Consider the following 24326-nt stretch of genomic DNA (forward strand, 5'->3'; position numbering starts at 1 on the left):
GGATGTCCCTTCCAAAAAACCCTCCCCAAACAGCACATGACGCAAAGAAAAAAAGAGGCGCAATGAGGTAGCTGACTGTGTGAGAAAGATAAGCGACCCTAGTGGCCGACACAAACACCGGGCCCATCTAGGAGTGGCACTGCAGTGTCACGCAGGATGTCCCTTCCAAAAAACCCTCCCCAAACAGCACATGACGCACAGAAAAATAAAAGAAAAAAGAGGTGCAAGATGGAATTGTCCTTGGGCCCTTCCCACCCACCCTTATGTTGTAACTATAAACAAAACAGGACATGCACACTTTAACCAACCCATCATTTCAGTGACAGGGTCTGCCACACGACTGTGACTGAAATGACGGGTTGGTTTGGACCCCCACCCAAAAAGAAGCAATTAATCTCTCCTTGCACAAACTGGCTCTACAGAGGCAAGATGTCCACCTCATCATCATCCTCCGATATATCACCGTGTACATCCCCCTCCTCACAGATTATCAATTCGTCCCCACTGGAATCCACCATGTCAGCTCCCTGTGTACTTTGTGGAGGCAATTGCTGCTGGTCAATGTCTCCGCGGAGGAATTGATTATAATTCATTTTAATGAACATCATCTTCTCCACATTTTCTGGATGTAACCTCGTACGCCGATTGCTGACAAGGTGAGCGGCGGCACTAAACACTCTTTCGGAGTACACACTTGTGGGAGGGCAACTTAGGTAGAATAAAGCCAGTTTGTGCAAGGGCCTCCAAATTGCCTCTTTTTCCTGCCAGTATAAGTACGGACTGTGTGACGTGCCTACTTGGATGCGGTCACTCATATAATCCTCCACCATTCTATCAATGGTGATAGAATCATATGCAGTGACAGTAGACGACATGTCCGTAATGGTTGTCAGGTCCTTCAGTCCGGACCAGATGTCAGCATCAGCAGTCGCTCCAGACTGCCCTGCATCACCGCCATCGGGTGGGCTCGGAATTCTGAGCCTTTTCCTCGCACCCCCAGTTGCAGGAGAATGTGAAGGAGGAGATGTTGACAGGTCGCGTTCCGCTTGACTTGACAATTTTCTCACCAGCAGGTCTTTGAAACCCAGCAGACTTGTGTGCGCCGGAAAGAGAGATCCAAGGTAGGTTTTAAATCTAGGATCGAGCACGGTGGCCAAAATGTAGTGCTCTGATTTTAACATATTGACCACCCGTGAATCCTTGTTAAGCGAATTAAGGGCTCCATCCACAAGTCCCACATGCCTAGCGGAATCGCTCTGTCTTAGCTCCTCCTTCAATGTCTCCAGCTTCTTCTGCAAAAGCCTGATGAGGGGAATGACCTGACTCAGGCTGGCAGTGTCTGAACTGACTTCACGTGTGGCAAGTTCAAAGGGCATCAGAACCTTGCACAACGTTGAAATCATTCTCCACTGCGCTTGAGACAGGTGCATTCCACCTCCTATATCGTGCTCAGTTGTATAGGCTTGAATGGCCTTTTGCTGCTCCTCCAACCTCTGAAGCATATAGAGGGTTGAATTCCACCTCGTTACCACCTCCTGCTTCAGATGATGGCAGGGCAGGTTCAGGCGTTTTTGGTGGTGCTCCAGTCTTCTGTACGTGCTGCCTGTACGCCGAAAGTGTCCCGCAATTTTTCTGGCCACCGCCAGCATCTCTTGCACGCCCCTGTCGTTTTTTCAAAAATTCTGCACCACCAAATTCAAGGTATGTGCAAAACATGGGACGTGCTGGAATTTGCCCAGATTTAATGCACGCACAATATTGCTGGCGTTGTCCGATGCCACAAATCCACAGGAGAGTCCAATTGGGGTAAGCCATTCCGCGATGATCTTCCTCAGTTGCCGTAAGAGGTTTTCAGCTGTGTGCGTATTCTGGAAACCGGTGATACAAAGCGTAGCCTGCCTAGGAACGAGTTGGCGTTTGCGAGATGCTGCTACTGGTGCCGCCGCTGCTGTTCTTGCGGCGGGAGTCCATACATCTACCCAGTGGGCTGTCACAGTCATATAGTCCTGACCCTGCCCTGCTCCACTTGTCCACATGTCCGTGGTTAAGTGGACATTGGGTACAACTGAATTTTTTAGGACACTGGTGAGTCTTTTTCTGAGGTCCGTGTACATTTTCGGTATCGCCTGCCTAGAGAAGTGGAACCTAGATGGTATTTGGTAACGGGGGCACACTGCCTCAATAAAATGTCTAGTTCCCTGTGAACTAACGGCGGATACCGGACGCACGTCTAACACCAACATAGTTGTCAAGGCCTCAGTTATCCGCTTTGCAGCAGGATGACTGCTGTGATATTTCATCTTCCTCGCAAAGGACTGTTGAACAGTCAATTGCTTACTGGAAGTAGTACAAGCGGGCTTACGACTTCCCCTCTGGGATGACCATCGACTCCCAGCAGCAACAACAGCAGCGCCAGCAGCAGTAGGCGTTACACGCAAGGATGCATCGGAGGAATCCCAGGCAGGAGAGGAATCGTCAGAATTGCCAGTGACATGGCCTGCAGGACTATTGGCATTCCTGGGGAAGGAGGAAATTGACACTGAGGGAGTTGGTGGGGTGGTTTGCGTGAGCTTGGTTACAAGAGGAAGGGATTTACTGGTCAGTGGAGTGCTTCCGCTGTCACCCAAAGTTTTTGAACTTGTCACTGACTTATTATGAATGCGCTGCAGGTGACGTATAAGGGAGGATGTTCCGAGGTGGTTAACGTCCTTACCCCTACTTATTACAGCTTGACAAAGGGAGCACACGGCTTGACACCTGTTGTCCGCATTTCTGGTGAAATACCTCCACACCGAAGAGCTGATTTTTTTGGTATTTTCTCCTGGCATGTCAACGGCCATATTCCTCCCACGGACAACAGGTGTCTCCCCGGGTGCCTGACTTAAACAAACCACCTCACCATCAGAATCCTCCTGGTCAATTTCCTCCCCAGCGCCAGCAACACCCATATCCTCCGCATCCTGGTGGACTTCAACACTGACATCTTCAATCTCACTATCAGGAACTGGACTGCGGGTGCTCCTTCCAGCACTTGCAGGGGGCGTGCAAATGGTGGAAGGCGCATGCTCTTCACATCCAGTGTTGGGAAGGTCAGGCATCGCAACCGACACAATTGGACTCTCCTTGTGGATTTGGGATTTCGAAGAACGCACAGTTCTTTGCTGTGCTTTTGCCAGCTTGAGTCGTTTCATTTTTCTAGCGAGAGGCTGAGTGCTTCCATCCTCATGTGAAGCTGAACCACTAGCCATGAACATAGGCCAGGGCCTCAGCCGTTCCTTGCCACTCCGTGTGGTAAATGGCATATTGGCAAGTTTACGCTTCTCCTCCGACAATTTTATTTTAGGTTTTGGAGTCTTTTTTTTTCTGATATTTGGTGTTTTGGATTTGACATGCTCTGTACTATGACATTGGGCATCGGCCTTGGCAGACGACGTTGCTGGCATTTCATCGTCTCGGCCATGACTAGTGGCAGCAGCTTCAGCACGAGGTGGAAGTGGATCTTGATCTTTCCCTAATTTTGGAACCTCAACTTTTTTGTTCTCCATATTTTATAGGCAGAACTAAAAGGCACCTCAGGTAAACAATGGAGATGGATGGATTGGATACTAGTATACAATTATGGACGGACTGCCACGGTTAGGTGGTATAAAAAAACCACGGTATAAAAAATCCACGGTATAAAAAAACCACGGTATAAAAAAACCACGGTATAAAAAAACCACGGTATAAAAAAACCGCACTGTACACTGGTTGATAAAGAGATAGTAGTATACTCGTAACAATTAGGATGACACTATGACGGTATAAAGAATGAAAAAAAAACCACGGTTAGGTGGTAGGTATATAATAAATAATACAATTCTGGTCGGACGGACTGCCTGCCGTGTGCCGACACAGAGGTAGCCACAGCCGTGAACTACCGCACTGTACACTGGTTGATAAAGAGATAGTAGTATACTCGTAACAATTAGGATGACACTATGACGGTATAAAGAATGAAAAAAAAACCACGGTTAGGTGGTAGGTATATAATAAATAATACAATTCTGGTCGGACGGACTGCCTGCCGAGTGCCGACACAGAGGTAGCCACAGCCGTGAACTACCGCACTGTACACTGGTTGATAAAGAGATAGTAGTATACTCGTAACAATTAGGATGACACTATGACGGTATAAAGAATGAAAAAAAAACCACGGTTAGGTGGTAGGTATATAATAAATAATACAATTCTGGTCGGACGGACTGCCTGCCGTGTGCCGACACAGAGGTAGCCACAGCCGTGAACTACCGCACTGTACACTGGTTGATAAAGAGATAGTAGTATACTCGTAACAATTAGGATGACACTATGACGGTATAAAGAATGAAAAAAAAACCACGGTTAGGTGGTAGGTATATAATAAATAATACAATTCTGGTCGGACGGACTGCCTGCCGTGTGCCGACACAGAGGTAGCCACAGCCGTGAACTACCGCACTGTACACTGGTTGATAAAGAGATAGTAGTATACTCGTAACAATTAGGATGACACTATGACGGTATAAAGAATGAAAAAAAAACCACGGTTAGGTGGTAGGTATATAATAAATAATACAATTCTGGTCGGACGGACTGCCTGCCGTGTGCCGACACAGAGGTAGCCACAGCCGTGAACTACCGCACTGTACACTGGTTGATAAAGAGACAGTAGTATACTCGTAACAATTAGGATGACACTATGACGGTATAAAGAATGAAAAAAAAACCACGGTTAGGTGGTAGGTATATAATAAATAATACAATTCTGGTCGGACGGACTGCCTGCCGTGTGCCGACACAGAGGTAGCCACAGCCGTGAACTACCGCACTGTACACTGGTTGATAAAGAGATAGTAGTATACTCGTAACAATTAGGATGACACTATGACGGTATAAAGAATGAAAAAAAAACCACGGTTAGGTGGTAGGTATATAATAAATAATACAATTCTGGTCGGACGGACTGCCTGCCGAGTGCCGACACAGAGGTAGCCACAGCCGTGAACTACCGCACTGTACACTGGTTGATAAAGAGATAGTAGTATACTCGTAACAATTAGGATGACACTATGACGGTATAAAGAATGAAAAAAAAACCACGGTTAGGTGGTAGGTATATAATAAATAATACAATTCTGGTCGGACGGACTGCCTGCCGTGTGCCGACACAGAGGTAGCCACAGCCGTGAACTACCGCACTGTACACTGGTTGATAAAGAGATAGTAGTATACTCGTAACAATTAGGATGACACTATGACGGTATAAAGAATGAAAAAAAAACCACGGTTAGGTGGTAGGTATATAATAAATAATACAATTCTGGTCGGACGGACTGCCTGCCGTGTGCCGACACAGAGGTAGCCACAGCCGTGAACTACCGCACTGTACACTGGTTGATAAAGAGATAGTAGTATACTCGTAACAATTAGGATGACACTATGACGGTATAAAGAATGAAAAAAAAACCACGGTTAGGTGGTAGGTATATAATAAATAATACAATTCTGGTCGGACGGACTGCCTGCCGTGTGCCGACACAGAGGTAGCCACAGCCGTGAACTACCGCACTGTACACTGGTTGATAAAGAGATAGTAGTATAGTCGTAACAATTAGGATGACACTATGACGGTATAAAGAATGAAAAAAAAACCACGGTTAGGTGGTAGGTATATAATAAATAATACAATTCTGGTCGGACGGACTGCCTGCCGTGTGCCGACACAGAGGTAGCCACAGCCGTGAACTACCGCACTGTACACTGGTTGATAAAGAGATAGTAGTATACTCGTAACAATTAGGATGACACTATGACGGTATAAAGAATGAAAAAAAAACCACGGTTAGGTGGTAGGTATATAATAAATAATACAATTCTGGTCGGACGGACTGCCTGCCGTGTGCCGACACAGAGGTAGCCACAGCCGTGAACTACCGCACTGTACACTGGTTGATAAAGAGATAGTAGTATACTCGTAACAATTAGGATGACACTATGACGGTATAAAGAATGAAAAAAAAACCACGGTTAGGTGGTAGGTATATAATAAATAATACAATTCTGGTCGGACGGACTGCCTGCCGTGTGCCGACACAGAGGTAGCCACAGCCGTGAACTACCGCACTGTACACTGGTTGATAAAGAGATAGTAGTATACTCGTAACAATTAGGATGACACTATGACGGTATAAAGAATGAAAAAAAAACCACGGTTAGGTGGTAGGTATATAATAAATAATACAATTCTGGTCGGACGGACTGCCTGCCGTGTGCCGACACAGAGGTAGCCACAGCCGTGAACTACCGCACTGTACACTGGTTGATAAAGAGATAGTAGTATAGTCGTAACAATTAGGATGACACTATGACGGTATAAAGAATGAAAAAAAAACCACGGTTAGGTGGTAGGTATATAATAAATAATACAATTCTGGTCGGACGGACTGCCTGCCGTGTGCCGACACAGAGGTAGCCACAGCCGTGAACTACCGCACTGTACACTGGTTGATAAAGAGATAGTAGTATACTCGTAACAATTAGGATGACACTATGACGGTATAAAGAATGAAAAAAAAACCACGGTTAGGTGGTAGGTATATAATAAATAATACAATTCTGGTCGGACGGACTGCCTGCCGTGTGCCGACACAGAGGTAGCCACAGCCGTGAACTACCGCACTGTACACTGGTTGATAAAGAGATAGTAGTATACTCGTAACAATTAGGATGACACTATGACGGTATAAAGAATGAAAAAAAACCACGGTTAGGTGGTAGGTATATAATAAATAATACAATTCTGGTCGGACGGACTGCCTGCCGTGTGCCGACACAGAGGTAGCCACAGCCGTGAACTACCGCACTGTACACTGGTTGATAAAGAGATAGTAGTATACTCGTAACAATTAGGATGACACTATGACGGTATAAAGAATGAAAAAAAAACCACGGTTAGGTGGTAGGTATATAATAAATAATACAATTCTGGTCGGACGGACTGCCTGCCGTGTGCCGACACAGAGGTAGCCACAGCCGTGAACTACCGCACTGTACACTGGTTGATAAAGAGATAGTAGTATACTCGTAACAATTAGGATGACACTATGACGGTATAAAGAATGAAAAAAAAACCACGGTTAGGTGGTAGGTATATAATAAATAATACAATTCTGGTCGGACGGACTGCCTGCCGTGTGCCGACACAGAGGTAGCCACAGCCGTGAACTACCGCACTGTACACTGGTTGATAAAGAGATAGTAGTATACTCGTAACAATTAGGATGACACTATGACGGTATAAAGAATGAAAAAAAAACCACGGTTAGGTGGTAGGTATATAATAAATAATACAATTCTGGTCGGACGGACTGCCTGCCGTGTGCCGACACAGAGGTAGCCACAGCCGTGAACTACCGCACTGTACACTGGTTGATAAAGAGATAGTAGTATACTCGTAACAATTAGGATGACACTATGACGGTATAAAGAATGAAAAAAAAACCACGGTTAGGTGGTAGGTATATAATAAATAATACAATTCTGGTCGGATGGACTGCCTGCCGTGTGCCGACACAGAGGTAGCCACAGCCGTGAACTACCGCACTGTACACTGGTTGATAAAGAGATAGTAGTATACTCGTAACAATTAGGATGACACTATGACGGTATAAAGAATGAAAAAAAAACCACGGTTAGGTGGTAGGTATATAATAAATAATACAATTCTGGTCGGACGGACTGCCTGCCGTGTGCCGACACAGAGGTAGCCACAGCCGTGAACTACCGCACTGTACACTGGTTGATAAAGAGATAGTAGTATACTCGTAACAATTAGGATGACACTATGACGGTATAAAGAATGAAAAAAAAACCACGGTTAGGTGGTAGGTATATAATAAATAATACAATTCTGGTCGGACGGACTGCCTGCCGTGTGCCGACACAGAGGTAGCCACAGCCGTGAACTACCGCACTGTACTGTGTCTGCTGCTAATATAGACTGGTTGATATTTAAAGAGATATTAGTAGTATACAACAATACTATACTGGTGGTCAGGCACTGGTCACCACTCCTGCAGCAAAAGTGTGCACTGTTAATTAATATAATTGTACTCCTGGCTCCTGCTAACAACCTGCAGTGCTCCCCAGTCTCCCCCACAATTAATTATAAGCTTTTAATTTATACATTGATGACTGTGCAGCACACTGGGCTGAGCTGAGTGCACACAGACTGAGTCACACTGTGTGACTGATCGTTTTTTTTTTCAGGCAGAGAACGGATATAGCAGAGAGAAGTGAACGGATATATTATATTAAATAAAAGTTAGCAACTGCACTGGTCACTGACTGTGGTAAACTAACTCTGTCTGCGACTCTGCACAATCTCTCTCTATCTAATCTATCTATCTCTATTCTAATGGAGAGGACGCCAGACACGTCCTCTCCCTATCAATCTCAATGCACGAGTGAAAATGGCGGCGACGCGCGGCTCCTTATATAGAATCCGAGTCTCGCGAGAATCCGACAGCGTCATGATGACGTTCGGGCGCGCTCGGGTTAACCGAGCAAGGCGGGAAGATCCGAGTCGCTCGGACCCGTGAAAAAAAATGTGAAGTTCGTGCGGGTTCGGATTCAAAGAAACCGAACCCGCTCATCTCTAGTTAAAATCAACTTGTGGTTTGAGTTACGTGGGCGTACACAGACGCTCCGTTGCGTAATATACGCTGCGTGCGTCAGCCTTTGCGTACGCGAGTCTCACCTTTTGTTCGAGACACGTGTATGCAAAGCAAAGATCCACTGTAACACAACTTATACGTTTATCAATGTAGATGATCCTTGATCATCTACCGCGCACCACACTGACAAGCTGTGTGTTTGTCTATACTTTAACTATGTTACCTTTACTCAAACTATTGAAATAGCGGCAAATTTCTCTCAGCACTTTTATCAACTATAAAAGGCAAGCAGGAGTGATATACGAAAATACACAAATGAAAAAGAAATGCAGATATATATATGTGTGCGTGTGTCCGCAAGACAGAAAAAATAAACAGTTTTAAAAGACTATCGTTTTGTTCTTACCTCCGGTTCCCGGGTTCCTTCAGCACTCTTTACCTAAGCGAAGCAGACGCTTATCCCGTCAGCACTACGAGAGATACAACCTCCCGCCCTTTGCTGAGGGATAATGTCTGCTGATCTACCTAGTGCAGATATGTGAAGGACTGGACGGCCCCCAATTGATAAAGCTGAATATTTATCGTATATAAAACACTTTAAGAGGTCTAAGAACACTGTACGCTTTCTACGTAAGAAGTACCGTAAGGGTACGCAAGTTGTGTAGCGATCGCTCAGCCGTAGTCGAGACGCTCAAGCGTCACGTTCGCTTACGGCTTAGTGATCACAGGCAGGAACGCTATTGGCTGCCGACTAACGTAATGATTCGCTATAACGTAGCGTACGCTCGGGACCACGAGGAGATCACCAGCGATGCAGACGCTCACAACGTTAAACCTTTATACCTATACCTTTAACGATGAAATACACAGTATACCTTGGTGTAGAGACAGAGTGTAAGTGCAACCTGGTGTAACCTGATTAACTACAAAGCTGCTTGAGCGTCACCGACGCTCAGAGAATACTTAACACTATAAAGAATACACAGATACCTGGGCTTAGGGTCCGAAACCTATTATATGTATTATGACTATTATACTTGCAAAAAGAATCACAGTACAAATGATACACTACAATATAACAGAGACTACCTAACCAGATAACTACACAGGAAATACAATACAATACAATTAAGTCTAATCAAGGGAAAATATGAGAGAAAGAGAAGAGAGGGAGAGAGAGAGATGGCTCACAGTAAGACAATATGATTACGGAGAAAACTTACGCACAAGGGGAAACGATCGCATGCGCCTCGATATCCAGCTCCCGGTTATCAGCAATGAGAACCGTTGATGAGAGTGAAGTTGGATATGGTCGGCCTGCCTATTTATGCCCCACACACAATACAATTCAATGGTCCCTACAATCTCATTGTCCATTGGACACAGGAATTCGGCTTCGCATTATAACAAAAGGTCATAGGTTGATTCATACAGGTGGGCTGTGACTGTTTCCAACTGTTCAGGTGGGTGGGACACTGGGTTTCCCGCCGCATGATTAAATAAGAACAAATAATAGTAAATGGACATAAACTTCTTATGTCCATAACTATTCGCACGAGCGACTAATCCGCTCCAAACCAACACCGGAATATTGCTATTTAAATACTCTTCCGATGGGTACCAAACACTACTGTATGACCCCTGTTAGACCCTTCGTACAATACAAAGAGGAATCTCTCCGTTCAGGAACATGCTATGTTAACCAAACTTTCAGAATCTATCAAAGGGACCATGATCTATAAAATACCTTATTACTGAAAATATGTAGCGATTGAGTCGCACGCTACGACTACACAAACTTTACCGTAAATACGCATACCGAGCACCAGCGGGTGCACGCAACAGCGGGTATGCGCCTTCATGGGAGAGCGCACGCATGCGCAGCGCGGACCAGTATGAGGTGCAAATATGGCAGTGTGCATAGAGATATTTTTCTGACTTTGACAACTGCGTCACAAGTCTGTTACGGCAGTGATTTGGAAATTGCTGCCGCGTTTTTACTCCTAAGTTTCGTTTACGTCACGCGGCCGTGATTGGTTGTATTCGTGAAGGAGGAGTGTCTGTGCAGATTAGTATAAAACCGCCCCAAACACTCCGCACCTCGTGGGTTTAGCTAGTGGAGAGGAGAGAGGAAGGTGTATTTGGAGTTGGTGAGTTTGGTGGAGTTTTTGGTGGATTTGGAGAGGAGTTTGGTGATTGTTGAGTGCTGTACTGTGTGTGTTAGTAGTCTTGTGATCTTTGTAGTATTGTTTTTTCACAGTTTGTCTATTTTTTTGTCCTTGTATTTTTTTTTCAGTCTTTAGTCATTGTTTGTGAGTGAGTGAGTGAGTGAGCGTGTGTGTTGGCTGTGTGGTGTGTAGTAGGAGTAGTGGAGGAGTGTGTTTTGTGTTTTGATTTGTAAGTGTTTTTTGTTGTTTGTCATGTCCGACTCAGAGGTCAGTGTGGTGGCGGAGGTTAGTGAGGTGGAGGCTGGTAGTGAGGTGGAGGCTGGTAGTGAGCTGGAGGCTGGTAGTGAGGTGGAGGGGGGTAGTGAGAGGGAGGAGGTTAGTGAGGAGGAGGAGGAGGGGGTGCCTGTTGCTGTATTTTCCAGTGATAGTGATGGTGTTGTGGCTCCGCAGCCACGCACCACTACCAAGACTGGCAGGAATATAAAGTTCAGCTATGCTGAAAACATGGCTTTGGTGCGTGAGTTGATGAAGCACCATCGCCAATTGTTTGGTCAGGATGCTGGCAAGGTGTCCTCCCGCAGGAAGTCTGTCCTGTGGGGTCAAGTCATACTTGCTGTGAATAGTGAGGGTGTTGTGAGGCGGACTGAGGACACGTGCCGCAAGCGATTTTATGATATTAAGCGGCGTGTCAAGGCCAAGATGGCCAAAGAGGCCAAATCGGCACGTAAAACCGGAGGTGGGCCACCTTTCCGTGCAAGCTATCGGGACTGGGAGGAGCCTGTGTGGGCATTGATTCCTGCCGAAGTGGTGTCTGCTACTCATGTCCGGGATTCGGACCGACCCACGCAGGATGGTAAGTTTGATTTGTTAGATTGTTTTAAAAATGTCCACTAAATGTTGTAAATGTCATTTTTAAAGTGTAAAGTTTTTTTTTTCAGTAAAAAACATAATGCAGGCCTATGCTCCCTTAAGGTGTGTTTGTGTTTAGAATGTGCTTTTTTCACCTTGCCTTGGCTATTTATTCAATTATATTTAGTGCTAAAACATGTGCACTGTTTTTTAAAAATGAAAGCGTTTTTTTTTTTAAAATTTTTTGGCGATAATGCTTGAACATGTGTGTTGTCTGCTTTAAGAAAAATGTTTTTTTGTTTTAAAAAATACAAAAGCGGGGCAATTTTTGCAACATTACATTATTTAAACATTTGCAAGTAGTCAATCTCTGCAATATATGAGTCAAAAAAAACAAAACATATTTATTGTGTGCCACATCATGGACATTTGGATATTCTACTCAAAAGCATGAAGCTAGAAGCTCTTAAGCGTAAAAAATGTGTTTAAACAATCCCTAATAGATGGTTACAGTACAATAATGCTTTGCAGTGGTTGTTTTTACACAAAGCATGGTAATAATGTTTGGCTCCCTTTTTCAACAGTCACACAGACCAGCCGCCCAGACAGGCCACAGACAAGTCAGGCTGAGGCTGGGATTGCAGGTAAGTCTTCACTGTAGTCACATATTCTGAAAACACATAGAAGTTCAAAAAATTAATTTACTAATTTGCACATAGGTTCTGCTTCTGGAAGCCGAGCTCCTGTAAGGCGCCCATCACAGGGCTTGGGCCACTTACCCAGGAGGCCAAGCAAGACACGGCGTCTTGGCTCGGATTCTGCGGCTCCATCATCCCCACCCAGGCGAAGACTTTCGGCAGTGTCACCCCAGCCACCACTGGCACTATTGGCGAGTTCTCAGAGTGATGAGCCCCGATCACCTCAGTTATCTGGTGAGTAAAATCTGAAATAAAACACATAAACAATAATATACACAGTACAGTTAATATGTTGTTTGTTTGTTTGGAGTTTACATGTTTTCCCGAACAAGCAATGTGTTGTTCCGTCTTCAATTGCTAAAGGTGCTTTAAAAATATTATATAAGGTCTTAGTGGATGTTCTCGACAACATCTTTTGTATAAAAGTTCATATTTTTTGAAAAATTAAGCACACACACGTGCACATTTATTAAAAATAGTAAGACAATTAATTTTTAAAATAAATTTAAAATAAAAATTTAGTGTTCACACCTCGCACCTGTCCAGTATGTAGATGGCTTACTTGCTCGGCTCCTCTGGACTAGACAGGTAAGTAGTCTATATCGTGGTCAGGGGAGGGAATCTAACAGTGTAATGCTGTGGAGGGGAGTTAGTTAGGTGAGGATTATGCAAATCTGTCTATGTTTGCGGCTGTGATGGTATATATTTTTTAATAGCTTAAAAATATTAAAAGTTGTTAAAATCAAGTGTAAAACAATCAAAAATGGAGTATTAGGAATGTAGTAATGTGTTGCATTAGCCTTGTTTCAACAAAAAACATAAAACATTGCATGTTGCACACCCCATACAGAGCACAGCATGATGGCCGACGTGGACCAGCAGGGCCAAGACCAACAGCAAACCATCACACTGCAACTTACACCTGTTGAGCCAAGCCAGCCAATACAGTTGCAGGATATACCCCAAGCATCCATCAGTCCCCAACTGGCACAAGCTCCGCCACCAAGCCAAATTCCAGATGATTTTTGGGCCAGTTGGACAAGCCAACAGGCCCAAAGCAATGCCAGCCTGACCAAACATACACAACACCTTGCCAGTCTGCCCCATCATCTACCGCGTATTAGTCGCAACTCGGGCAGACTGATAGTACAAGTTGGGCGAATGGCTACCTCAATGGAGCAAATTAGGGCTGACAACAGCCAAATGCTTGCACATTTATCCCGAATAATAGATGAGCAACAGCGCCATCAGCAGGCCCTCGTTCAGCTCATTCAACACAATCAAGTGGTGAATGAGACCTTATCCCGGATTGTAGCCAGCCACACTGCTACTAACACTCAGCTGATTGCCAGCCTAAATAATTTAAGCAGCAATATTTCTTTGATGGGAGCTCAGCAAGTAACCTCCAGCTCGGGGACCACGACCCCTATCCAAACGCCAGTAACCTCCCCTGTTCGGCGTTCCTCAAGAGCACGTGCCAGTGATCCAGCACCCAGCACACACAAGCGCAAAAAGTAACAACAATGTTAATTAACAAATAAAATTTGGTATTTGACAAACACACAACTTCCTGTGTCCGTCTCCAACATTGTCGAAGCAGCTCGGTATGTATGTATGTTTTGCATGGGAAATGACTGAAAATGTTTTTATAGCATAAACTAAGCACAATGTACACTCCACTCTAAACAACAAACAGTAAGTTACAAAACACACAATAGAAAGTAGTGCAAAGTGTTTAGTCAAGGATAATTACAGCCTAATAAAACTGACCTGTAAAATATCGCTGGATCACTTCTTGCCGTACCTGCCTCCCTACATTTGTACTCACACTGTCACCAGATGGATCTAACTCCTCTGCTTGCTGACTGCTTTCTCCCTCATCATGTGCAAGATGTTGACTTAAACACAGATTATGGAGAAAACAGCAGCAGAACACAATTCTAGTCACCTTTGAGGGACTATACAACAAAAGGCCGGCAGATTTATCCAGACACCGAAACCGTGACTTCAGCACACCAAAACATCTTTCTATCACATTCCGCGTAACCTTATGTGCATGATTGTAACTGTGTTCAGCAGGAGAATCAGGTTGGGACAATGGAGTAAGGAGCCAAGAGTAGCAGCCGTAACCACCATCACCTGAAAAACAGATATAGTCAACATTAGTACATATGTAAGATTATTCTTTCACCTCATCAAAACTATAGTTTGTGGTTAAAAGACATACACACAAAACATTTAAAACATACCCAACAGCCAGCCATCAGGCATTTGTCCGTCCTCAAATTTATCAAAGAGCGATGACTGACTGAGGATGAAGGAGTCATGGCAGCCACCAGGGTAACCTGCAACAACACTCATAATTTTTATGTTTGCATCACAGACCACCTGGACATTAGTTGATTGTGCCAGATGCCTATTAGTATATATATATTGGCGGCCCTTAGGTGATCTCAGCTGAACGTGTGTGCAATCTATGGCCCCCAGCACATTGGGCATGCCAGCAAGCTCATAGAAAGCTACCCTGACAGCACTCCACTCCGACTCCTCGGTAGGGAAGCAGATTGAGGCTTTAATGTGTGGCTCCAACACATCCAAAACCTGAGTGGACATTAAAGAAGCTAAGGTGAGTGTCATGTTAGGTATTCTCTACAATACTGTGTTGTTTCAACTTCCAGAAGCAACACTTAGACATAACCGCATATGTATTTTTAGACTCACCTGCATCAAATATCTAGAAAAGGTTGGCTGTGAGATACCAATGACGTCGCCTGCCACAGCCTGGAAGCTCCCAGTAGCCATAAAGTGTAACACAGCCAGGAGTTTGTGCAGGCCTGAGACAGAGCGTGAGCGTGCTGTCTCAGGGTCTATGCCCAGTTTGACAAGGTCATACAGGTGGAAAATGTTGTTTCTATTTAGGCGGAACATCTGTATGACCCTATCATCGGACAATGCATTTAAGTTTAAACGCCCTCTAAAAAAACGAGGCTGGCGCAGCCTCCGCGGTACCTGGACAACCTGTTGACCATGTTCACTTACCTGGGCCTGATTCCTGGTAGCCTCATGGAGCAGTCTAAGGTATCCCACAGCAAACAAAAAATCAGTTGCACACACCACAGCAGCCATTTCAGAGTGAGAGAAGTTCAGAATGTGCCTGAAACACTTTTATAGGGCCAAACATTCAGGTGTGAGTAATGGCTAATTGAGTACACATGTAAACGCGGTTTTCAAAGGCTGTCGCGTTTTTTTTTAGGAAAAAAATACGATTTGTATTTTTTCGCGGCCGCAAATGCATTTTCGCGGCAGCAATTACAATTACGAATGGATAGTAAATGACCGAGATTCATATCTAAACAGGCGTAATTTGACCGATGGTGTATTGATTCGTAATTTTGTACTTGGACTTGCAAAAAATTACGATTGCCATCATCACTGCCGTGATTAGTGTTTAGTAAATTACCGAGATGACACTTTGAAGAAAAAACGCCATCTCGGTCAAAATCGGGAGCTTAGTAAATTTACCCCTAAGTTTTTGTCCCTTAAATCCCATGGTACACCACACATAGGGACACATTTATTCAGCATGCATAATATCTTAAATGTGACAAAGTGTTACGTTAAGATGTAGCACACATTCATTAAGTAAATAACATATTCAATAACTATCAGGATTATGTGGTTTTGTAATAACTTACATTTATCATTGATTGAAGTCTTCTCCAGACTTCAGACATGTGCCTTATAATCTGATGCTAATTGAAAATAGAAACACACAGGCCCTCATTCCGAGTTGTTCGCTCGCTAACTGCTTTTAGCAGCTTTGCCCATGCTAAGCCGCCGCCTACTGGGAGTGAATCTTAGCATAGTAAAATTGTGAACGAAAGATTAGCAAAATTGCGAGTAGACACTTCTTAGCAGTTTCTGAGTAGCTCCAGACTTACTCGGCATCTGCGATCAGGTCAGTGCTTGACGTTCCTGGTTTGACGTCACAAACACACCCAGCGTTCGCCCAGACACTCCTCCGTTTCTTCAGCCACTCCCGCGTTTTTCCCAGAAACTGTAGCGTTTTTTGTACACACCCATAAAATGGCCTGTTTCCACCCAGAAACACCCACTTCCTGTCAATCACATTACAATCACCAGAACAAAGAAAAAACCTTGTAATGCCGTGAGTAAAATACCTAACTGCATAGCAAATTTACTTTGCGACGTCGCACTGCGGACATTGCGCATGCGCATTAGCGACTAATCGCTCCGTTACGAGAAAAAAATAACGAGCGAACAACTCGGAATGAGGGCCACAATACACATGCTGCATTTGTCTGGCATGAAGGCAGGGTATGTTTGTATGTCTAAAGGATTCAGACATATTCTGACTAATTTAAATGTTTTTGGAGTTAACAAATATATTTATGTTTACACCAAAAAAACAAAAACCAAATACATACTTACCTTAAAAATTTCTATATATTAGGTCTTGCCTTACCTGCCTCTCTACATCTGTACTCCAAGTGTCGCCAGATGTCTCTATCTCCTCTGCTTGCTAAAGAAAAAGAATACAGGAACTGCGCAATCCAATCTGATGTGGATATTTATTTACACATACAGTTTACATTTTACATACATACATACATACATACATACATACATACATACATACATGCATACATACATGCATACATGCATACACTACTTGATATCGGCCAGCATCACATAAAAAATTAGTATATAAAACAATTAATAAATATACTCAATAATATCTAATATTCAGCTCCAATTTAAAGATTGTAATATTTCATATACTGAACAACTTTCTACTATATCATAGCATAGGTATTTTGTCACCTGCAAATTTTGTTTTTATTAAGAGCCGCTCAAGACCACACTTGAAACATATATTCTGATTGTGCTGTTCGAATCTTCCTTTTATGCACACAAGTATGCAATGTTAGTAAGACAGCTGTAATTATCCAAACGAGTCAAGCATGGGTGGATTTTCCAACGTTTTTGGTTAGTAGCACACAAGCATGTATAGATCTCTCATAACAGGTATTAGTAATTCAACATAGCATGCATTAGTGAAGATTCTTGTATCAGATTAACTTTTTCCTTAGGTTATTAACAGCTACAAACAGTCATCAAATAAGAGAGCTTTCCATATATGAAGGCTTCTGCTATTTTTTGAGCAGATCATATGTGATTATAGCCTTTTGTATAGCAGTTCATATCATTCGGAATGATTAGAAGTATATTATACTGTGCCTGTGCGGTATCCATGAGCAAACCCCTCCCGGCTTATTTAGCCTTATCTGGAGCCTCCGGGTGTTCTTAAAGCGCACTTCTCCTCCCCCAACAAACGATGGGGCCCTTACACCTGCAGCCGGCCAGCTGACTGGTGTCTTTTCTGCTGGATCCTGTATGTGGAAATAATGACAGATGCGTTTCTCTGCCTTTAGAATACGTCAGCAGCTTCCTCAGTGTCGAATACTCCCACCTCCATTCATCTGATTTAAATACCCGATCGTGCCAATCGCGCATGCGCAGTACTACTGCGGGTCAAGCCTCGTTCTTATTATGGCTTTCAGCATATATGCATCTCCATTCCTTGCATTCTAGACCTCGATTTAATTCTGTATATATGTTTATTAGTATGGTCTAGCTTCTATGTTACACTATATCTATATTTGGAGCATATGAATAACTCAATAAATTACATAATATATAAACAAAGACTTTCTAATAAATATTCGTATATCTTTCACATAATTGGCATCACCCAATATTACCTTAAACTACATAATAGCACCATCTAGTGGTTAAAAATGATTTCCTATTTTATAGATTCCCAACAATCCTTGTTAAATGTATAAATACTCTAAGTATTTAATTGAGTTCTACCATATCATTAAGACCAGACGGTACTAATGTGTCCAGTCTAAAAATCCAGTAGGCTTCACGTCTACGGAGCCTTCTGAATCTATCTCCCCCCCCCCCCCCCCTTCCCAATTGGTAGAACTCAATGGGGTATAGATAGGGGTGATACATGATTAGTTGTGTGTATGTATGGTTTTCATGGTTTTATATGTAAATATATTTAATAATGTGTTTTGAGAAAAAAGTTAAAATGGCATGTCATTATTTGCTGTTTATCATTAAGGAGGAATAGGGTAACTGTTAAGAATAAATATACAAGAAAATGATGATAAGAGTGGTAAATTGTTAACTATAGATAAATATAAATGAATTAATTAGAGTATTTATACATTTAACAAGGATTGTTGGGAATCTATAAAATAGGATATCATTTTTAACCACTAGATGGTGCTAGTATGTAGTTTAAGGTAATATTGAGCGAAGGCAATGATGAGAAAGATATACAAATATTTATTAGAAAGTCTTTGTTTATATATTATGTAATTTAGTGAATTATTCATATGCTCCAAATATAGATATAGTGTAACATAGAAGCGAGACCATACTAATAAACATATATAAAGAATCAAATCGAGGTCTGGAATGCAAGTAATGGAGATGCATATATGCTGAAAGCCATCATAAGCATGAGGCTTGACCCGCAGTAGTACTGCGCATGCGCGATTGGTGCGATCGGGCATTTAAACCAGATGAATGGAGGTGGGAGTATTCGACACTGAGGAAGCTCCTGACGTATTCTAAAGGCAGAGAAATGCGTCTGTCATTATTTCCACATACAGGATCCAGCAGAAAAGACACCAGTTAGCCGACCGGACGTAGGTGTGAGAACCCCATCACTTGTTGGGGGAGGGGGGGTGCGCTTTGAGAATACCCGGAGGCTCCAGATAAGGCTAAATAAGCCGGGAGGGGTTTGCTCACGGATACAGCACAGGCACAGTATAACATACTTCTAATCATACCAAATGATATGAACTGCTATACAAAAGGCTATAATCACGTATGATCTGCTCTGAAAATAGCAGAAGCCTTCATATATGGAAAGCTCTCTTATTTGATGACTGTTTGTGTCTGTTAATAACCTAAGGAAAAAGTTAATCTGATACAAAGAATCTTCACTAATGCATGCTATGTTTGAATTACTAATACCTGTTATGAGACATCTATACATGCTTGTGTGCTACTAACCAAAAACGTTGGAAAATCCACCCGTGCTTGACTCGTTTGGATAATTACAAATGTCTTACTAACATTGCATGGTTGTGTGCATAAAAGGTAAATTCGAACAGCACAATCAGAATATATGTTTCAAGTGTGGTCTTAAGCAGCTTTGGACAAAAACAAAATTTACAGGTGCCAAAATACCTATGCTAGGATATAGTAGAAAGTTGTTTAGTGTATGAAATATTACAATATTTAAATTGGAGCTGTATATTAGATATTATTGAGTATATTTATTAATTGTTTTTATATATTAATTTTTTATGTGATGCTGGTTGGTATCAAGTAGTGTATGTATGTATGTATGTATGTATGTATGTAAAAAGAAAATTCTATGTGTAAATAAATATCCACATCAGATTGGATTGCACAGTTCCTGTATTCTTTTTCTTTAGTTACTATATAAAGGGTTAAAACCAAAAACCCTTGGGTATTGCAGTATCCATCTGTAATCAATCAGAGCGCTAGGAGTTTGTGGCTTTGGATTTCTCTGCTTGCTGTCTGCTTTCTTCATCCTCCTAAACATGTGGCAGATCTTGTTGCAAACACATGTTATGAAGAAAGCAGCAGCAGATCACAATTTGGGTCACCTTCAAGGGACTATGGGCCAGATGTATGAAAGTGCGCTGTGGTTTCCGCTGACCACAGCGCACCTTAAGCCTGCAATTAGCGCTTCCTCCTAAAGTATGAACGGCGTGTTAACGCTGTATAGCCTGGTCGTCGCGCGCCCCCGCCACTTACCGCTACCCCGCTGTAGTGAACGGGAGACGAAGAGCAGAGGCAATGTATGATTGCCTCTGCTGCCCCTTTTCGTCTCCTGAAGCCGACTGTCCGGAACGCCTCCCCCAGGCAGGCGATGTGGTCAAAATGTGCAGTGGCTTTGTTTTTTTTGTTTTTTTTTAAATAAACTTTATTTAACGTGGACATTCTTCTGCTGGTCCACACAGCTCTATTGCGCATGCGTCGGGGGCCTCCGGCGGTGCACACAGGAAGAAGGGCGCATGCGCACAGATTGCGACGCCGAGCCGATGTGGAAGGTGCGCTACCGCAGGACAGGTAGGATAATGCACTCACACATCGGCGGGGGCCTTGATCATACATTGTGGCGGCGGCTGCGGGCATATCACCATGATAATGTGGTGATACGCCCCTGGACACATAACGTCCGTTAGGACGTTTTTTAATACATTACCCCCAATACAACAAAAGACCTCCAGACTTGTCCAGAAACCGAAACCTAGATTTCAGCACACCAAAACATCTTTCTATCACATTCCGCGTGGACTTATGTGCATGATTGTAATTGTGTTCAACAGGGGAATCAGGCAGGGACAAAGGAGTTAGAAGCCAAGAGAACAGCCATATCCTCCATCACCTGAAAGACAGATATAGTAACGTGTTTCATGTTAAGATACAGCATCACATAAGTAACACAGTGTATTTTGGCATAGTATACAAAGTCATACACATATCAAATAACATACCAAGCAGCCATCCATCTATTATTTGTCCATCCTCAAATTTATCAAAGAGGGATGACTGACTGAGGATGAAGGAGTCATTGCAGCCCCAGGGTAACCAGCAACAACACTCATTATTTTGAGTTTTGCATCATAAACCACCTGGACATTTGTGGAGTGGTCTAGATGGCGACTAATATATATGTGCTGCCAGCCCCTAGGTGGGTCTCAGCTGAATGTGTGTGCAATCTATGGCTCCCAGCACATTGGGCATGCCAGCAAGCTCATAGAAATCTACCCTGATGGCATGCCACTGAGACTCCTGGGTAGGGAAGCAGATTGAGGCATCGATGTGGGGCTGCAAAACATCCAACACCTGTGTGTATATTTGTGAAAAAAAGGGTACTGAGATTAAATTACATAACATCATCACTGGCTACTGACAGTAATTAAAACAACAAGGTTGTTAGGTATATGTTACCTGTGTTAGTATTCTGAAAAGGAGGGTTGTGAGATTTATTTACATCCCCAGACACAGCCTGAAATCTCCCAGTAGCCATAAAGGGCAACACAGCCAGGAGTTTGTGCAGGCCTGAGACAGGGCGAGAGCGTGGTGTCTCAGGGTCTAGGCACAGTTTGACAAGGTCATACAGATGGAAAATATTGGTACGATTTAGACGAAACCTCTGTATGACCCTGTCATCGGACAATGCGTTCAAGTTTAAACGCCCCCTAAAAAAACCGAGGCCTGTGCAGCCTCCACAGAACCTGTACAACCTGCTGCCCATGTTCAGTTTCTTGGCCCTGGTTACTTCCAGGCTGATGTCTGAGTCTGAGGAATCCCACAGCACACAAAAGAATCACTGCACCATACTCCAGCAGCCATTTCTGAGTGTAGGTTGGTTGAAATGGGCCCAAGATCCTTTTATAGGCATCCTAATTCAGGTGTGATTGACTTTTAAGTTGCATCACATGTAAACACGCCTGGAAAAAGCAGTTTTTTTGTTTTGCTGCTTTTTTTAATGAATAGCAAAAAAATTAGACCGCAATTGAGCATTCAGAGTCAAACATCCAAATATGAATGAATAGTTAATGACAGTGTTGTATGAACAAACAGCCACGTTTGACTGATTGTCCATTCATTCGTATTTCAGAACTTTGCAGTCAAAACCATTATAAATAGCCCAAACACTGCAGAGATTTGTGCTTAGTAGATTCCCGTGTTGCCACTTAGAAAAAAACCCCCAAAATTTGACAAAATCGGAACTTTGGTAAATAAACCCCCACCTCTTCACTTCACCGGTAAAACCAACAAGTTAGTGGTTTGGGCATAATAATCCCTTTAGCCACTTGCCAACGCAGTAGCTCTTTGAAGGGTACATAACTCCCAGATGAGTACTGTGAAGATCAAGGACACCAAAGACAATGCTAAACAGGATGATGCTGATGGGTCAAAGGACAGACCGTGGACTGTGGGGGTGCATTCTCTAATGGGCATTTCTAAATTACAATAATACTAATTTTGCTTGAGTTTTGTGTATACATTCCAGGGTCTACTAATAATGTGACCAGTGAAAGAGGTGATGAAAGATATAACAATGGTATTCTATTCAGAGCAGGTGCACGAGGAGTAATACAAAAGAAGAATTACAGAGATGAATTTACAGGTAACTATATGATAGCAATGCAGAGCAGAACTGCAGAGGCTCTCAACAAGAGTAAATGTTGGATTTGTACCCACATACCCATCAGTGTAGAAGCATATATACCCCTTCTAGTTCATTACATAAGCACACCAGACATGATGGACTTAGAATGTTCCGGTCATAAGCTGAAAAAGGGTAGTCACACTTGTGCCAACAATACACCTAATGTACAAAACATAGTGGACTTTCCATATTTGGATGTCTCAGATGCGGGCTTGCTGTCTGCACCTGCTCTACAAGTAACTGCAGCCACATGGAAACCTGAATTCTGCTCAAGTGTCAATTCAAAGCCCGGCATGTATGTGTTCAGTAGGGAAAAAAATAGTAAAGGTAAAAGGACTATATCTAGGGTATACTGACTGCACTGGAGCCACATTTGTAGTTATAATGTCAAGCAAGTGTTCATCACTGACCAACCTCAGATACTGTTGGCATTCAATAGATACAAATGGGTTACTAACGCCTAACGACACTCTGTTCCAGTTACAGAGAGAGGAGTGTACCCTTGACAACAGCCCATGTGGAGCTGCCAATGGTAATAACACAGGGTACTTTATGATATGCACAGGAATCATTTCTACCAAAATATTTGGAATGCCTCTGCCTAAGGGTATGTATTAGGTTTGTGGAAAATGGGCATATTCATGGATTCCTTTAGGTGCTAAAGGAATATGTGTACTTTCCTATGTAGTCCCCTTTGTGAAAACCACTAATAATCTGGAACAATACCCGAGAAATATTCCCATAGAGCATGACTTGGTGCCAAGTGACCTGACATATTTGAGACACACAGTAAAAGAGAAGTGAAAAAATGAGATGCATCTGTTAGATTTTCTGATGGTGAAAGAACTACTGGAACTTTGGGAGTAATTCAGACCTCATCGCTAGGCTGCATTTTCTCACAGCCTGCAATCAGGTCTAAACTGCGCATGGCGTATGCACCGCAATGCGCAGGTGCGTTACATGGGTGCAAAGCAGATCGCTGTTCAGCGATGAGTTTCTGCGACTGATACGCAGGAGATTGACAGGAAGAAGGCGTTTCTGGGTGGCAACTGACCGTTTTCAGGGAGGGATTGGAAAAAACGCAGGCGTGTCTCTGCATTTGCAGGGAGGGATCCTGATGTCAATTTCGGTCCCGGACAGCCTGAAGTGATCACAGCAGCTGAGTAAGTACTGGGCTGCGCAGAGAGTACACAAAATCAGACTGTGCAGCTCTGCTATACATGTGTTCGCACACTTGCACAGATAAAATACACTCCCCCTGTAGGTGGCGACTATCTGATTGCAGCAGTGCAAAAATCACTTGCTAGCGATCAGGTCTGAATTAGCCCCTTTATTTCCTCTGTCCACTATTTATCATGTGGAAAAAGGCTGTGTCCCAAATATTGACAGTACTTGATCAGATGGTAGGAGAATTAGTGGTTTCAATAAATCAGACAGTGGAGTGCTCAAGTGAGAAAGATGGATTTACAGAATAGGATGGTGCTGGATCGGTTGTTGGAAGCAGAAAGTGGCACGTATGCAGTGGTAGGACAAGGATGTTGTACTTATTTTGATGATCACAGAGCTAAAATAGGTGCTCATCTGAGCAAAGCAG

General features: G+C 43.2%; 1 protein-coding gene across 1 annotated transcript; it reads left to right on the forward strand.

Moving 5' to 3' along the window:
* The first annotated feature begins 12303 nt into the window (after positions 1-12303).
* On the forward strand, positions 12304-13965 carry LOC134911083 (uncharacterized). Its single transcript, XM_063919466.1, has 3 exons — positions 12304-12357; positions 12433-12645; positions 13262-13965. The coding sequence occupies exon 3, from the start codon at positions 13270-13272 to the stop codon at positions 13927-13929; it is 660 nt and encodes a 219-aa protein (XP_063775536.1). The 5' UTR covers positions 12304-12357; positions 12433-12645; positions 13262-13269; the 3' UTR covers positions 13930-13965.
* The last annotated feature ends 10361 nt before the right edge of the window (positions 13966-24326 follow it).

The sequence above is a fragment of the Pseudophryne corroboree genome, chromosome 4 (assembly GCF_028390025.1).
Source record: "Pseudophryne corroboree isolate aPseCor3 chromosome 4, aPseCor3.hap2, whole genome shotgun sequence".
NCBI classification, from domain to species: Eukaryota; Metazoa; Chordata; class Amphibia; order Anura; family Myobatrachidae; genus Pseudophryne; species Pseudophryne corroboree.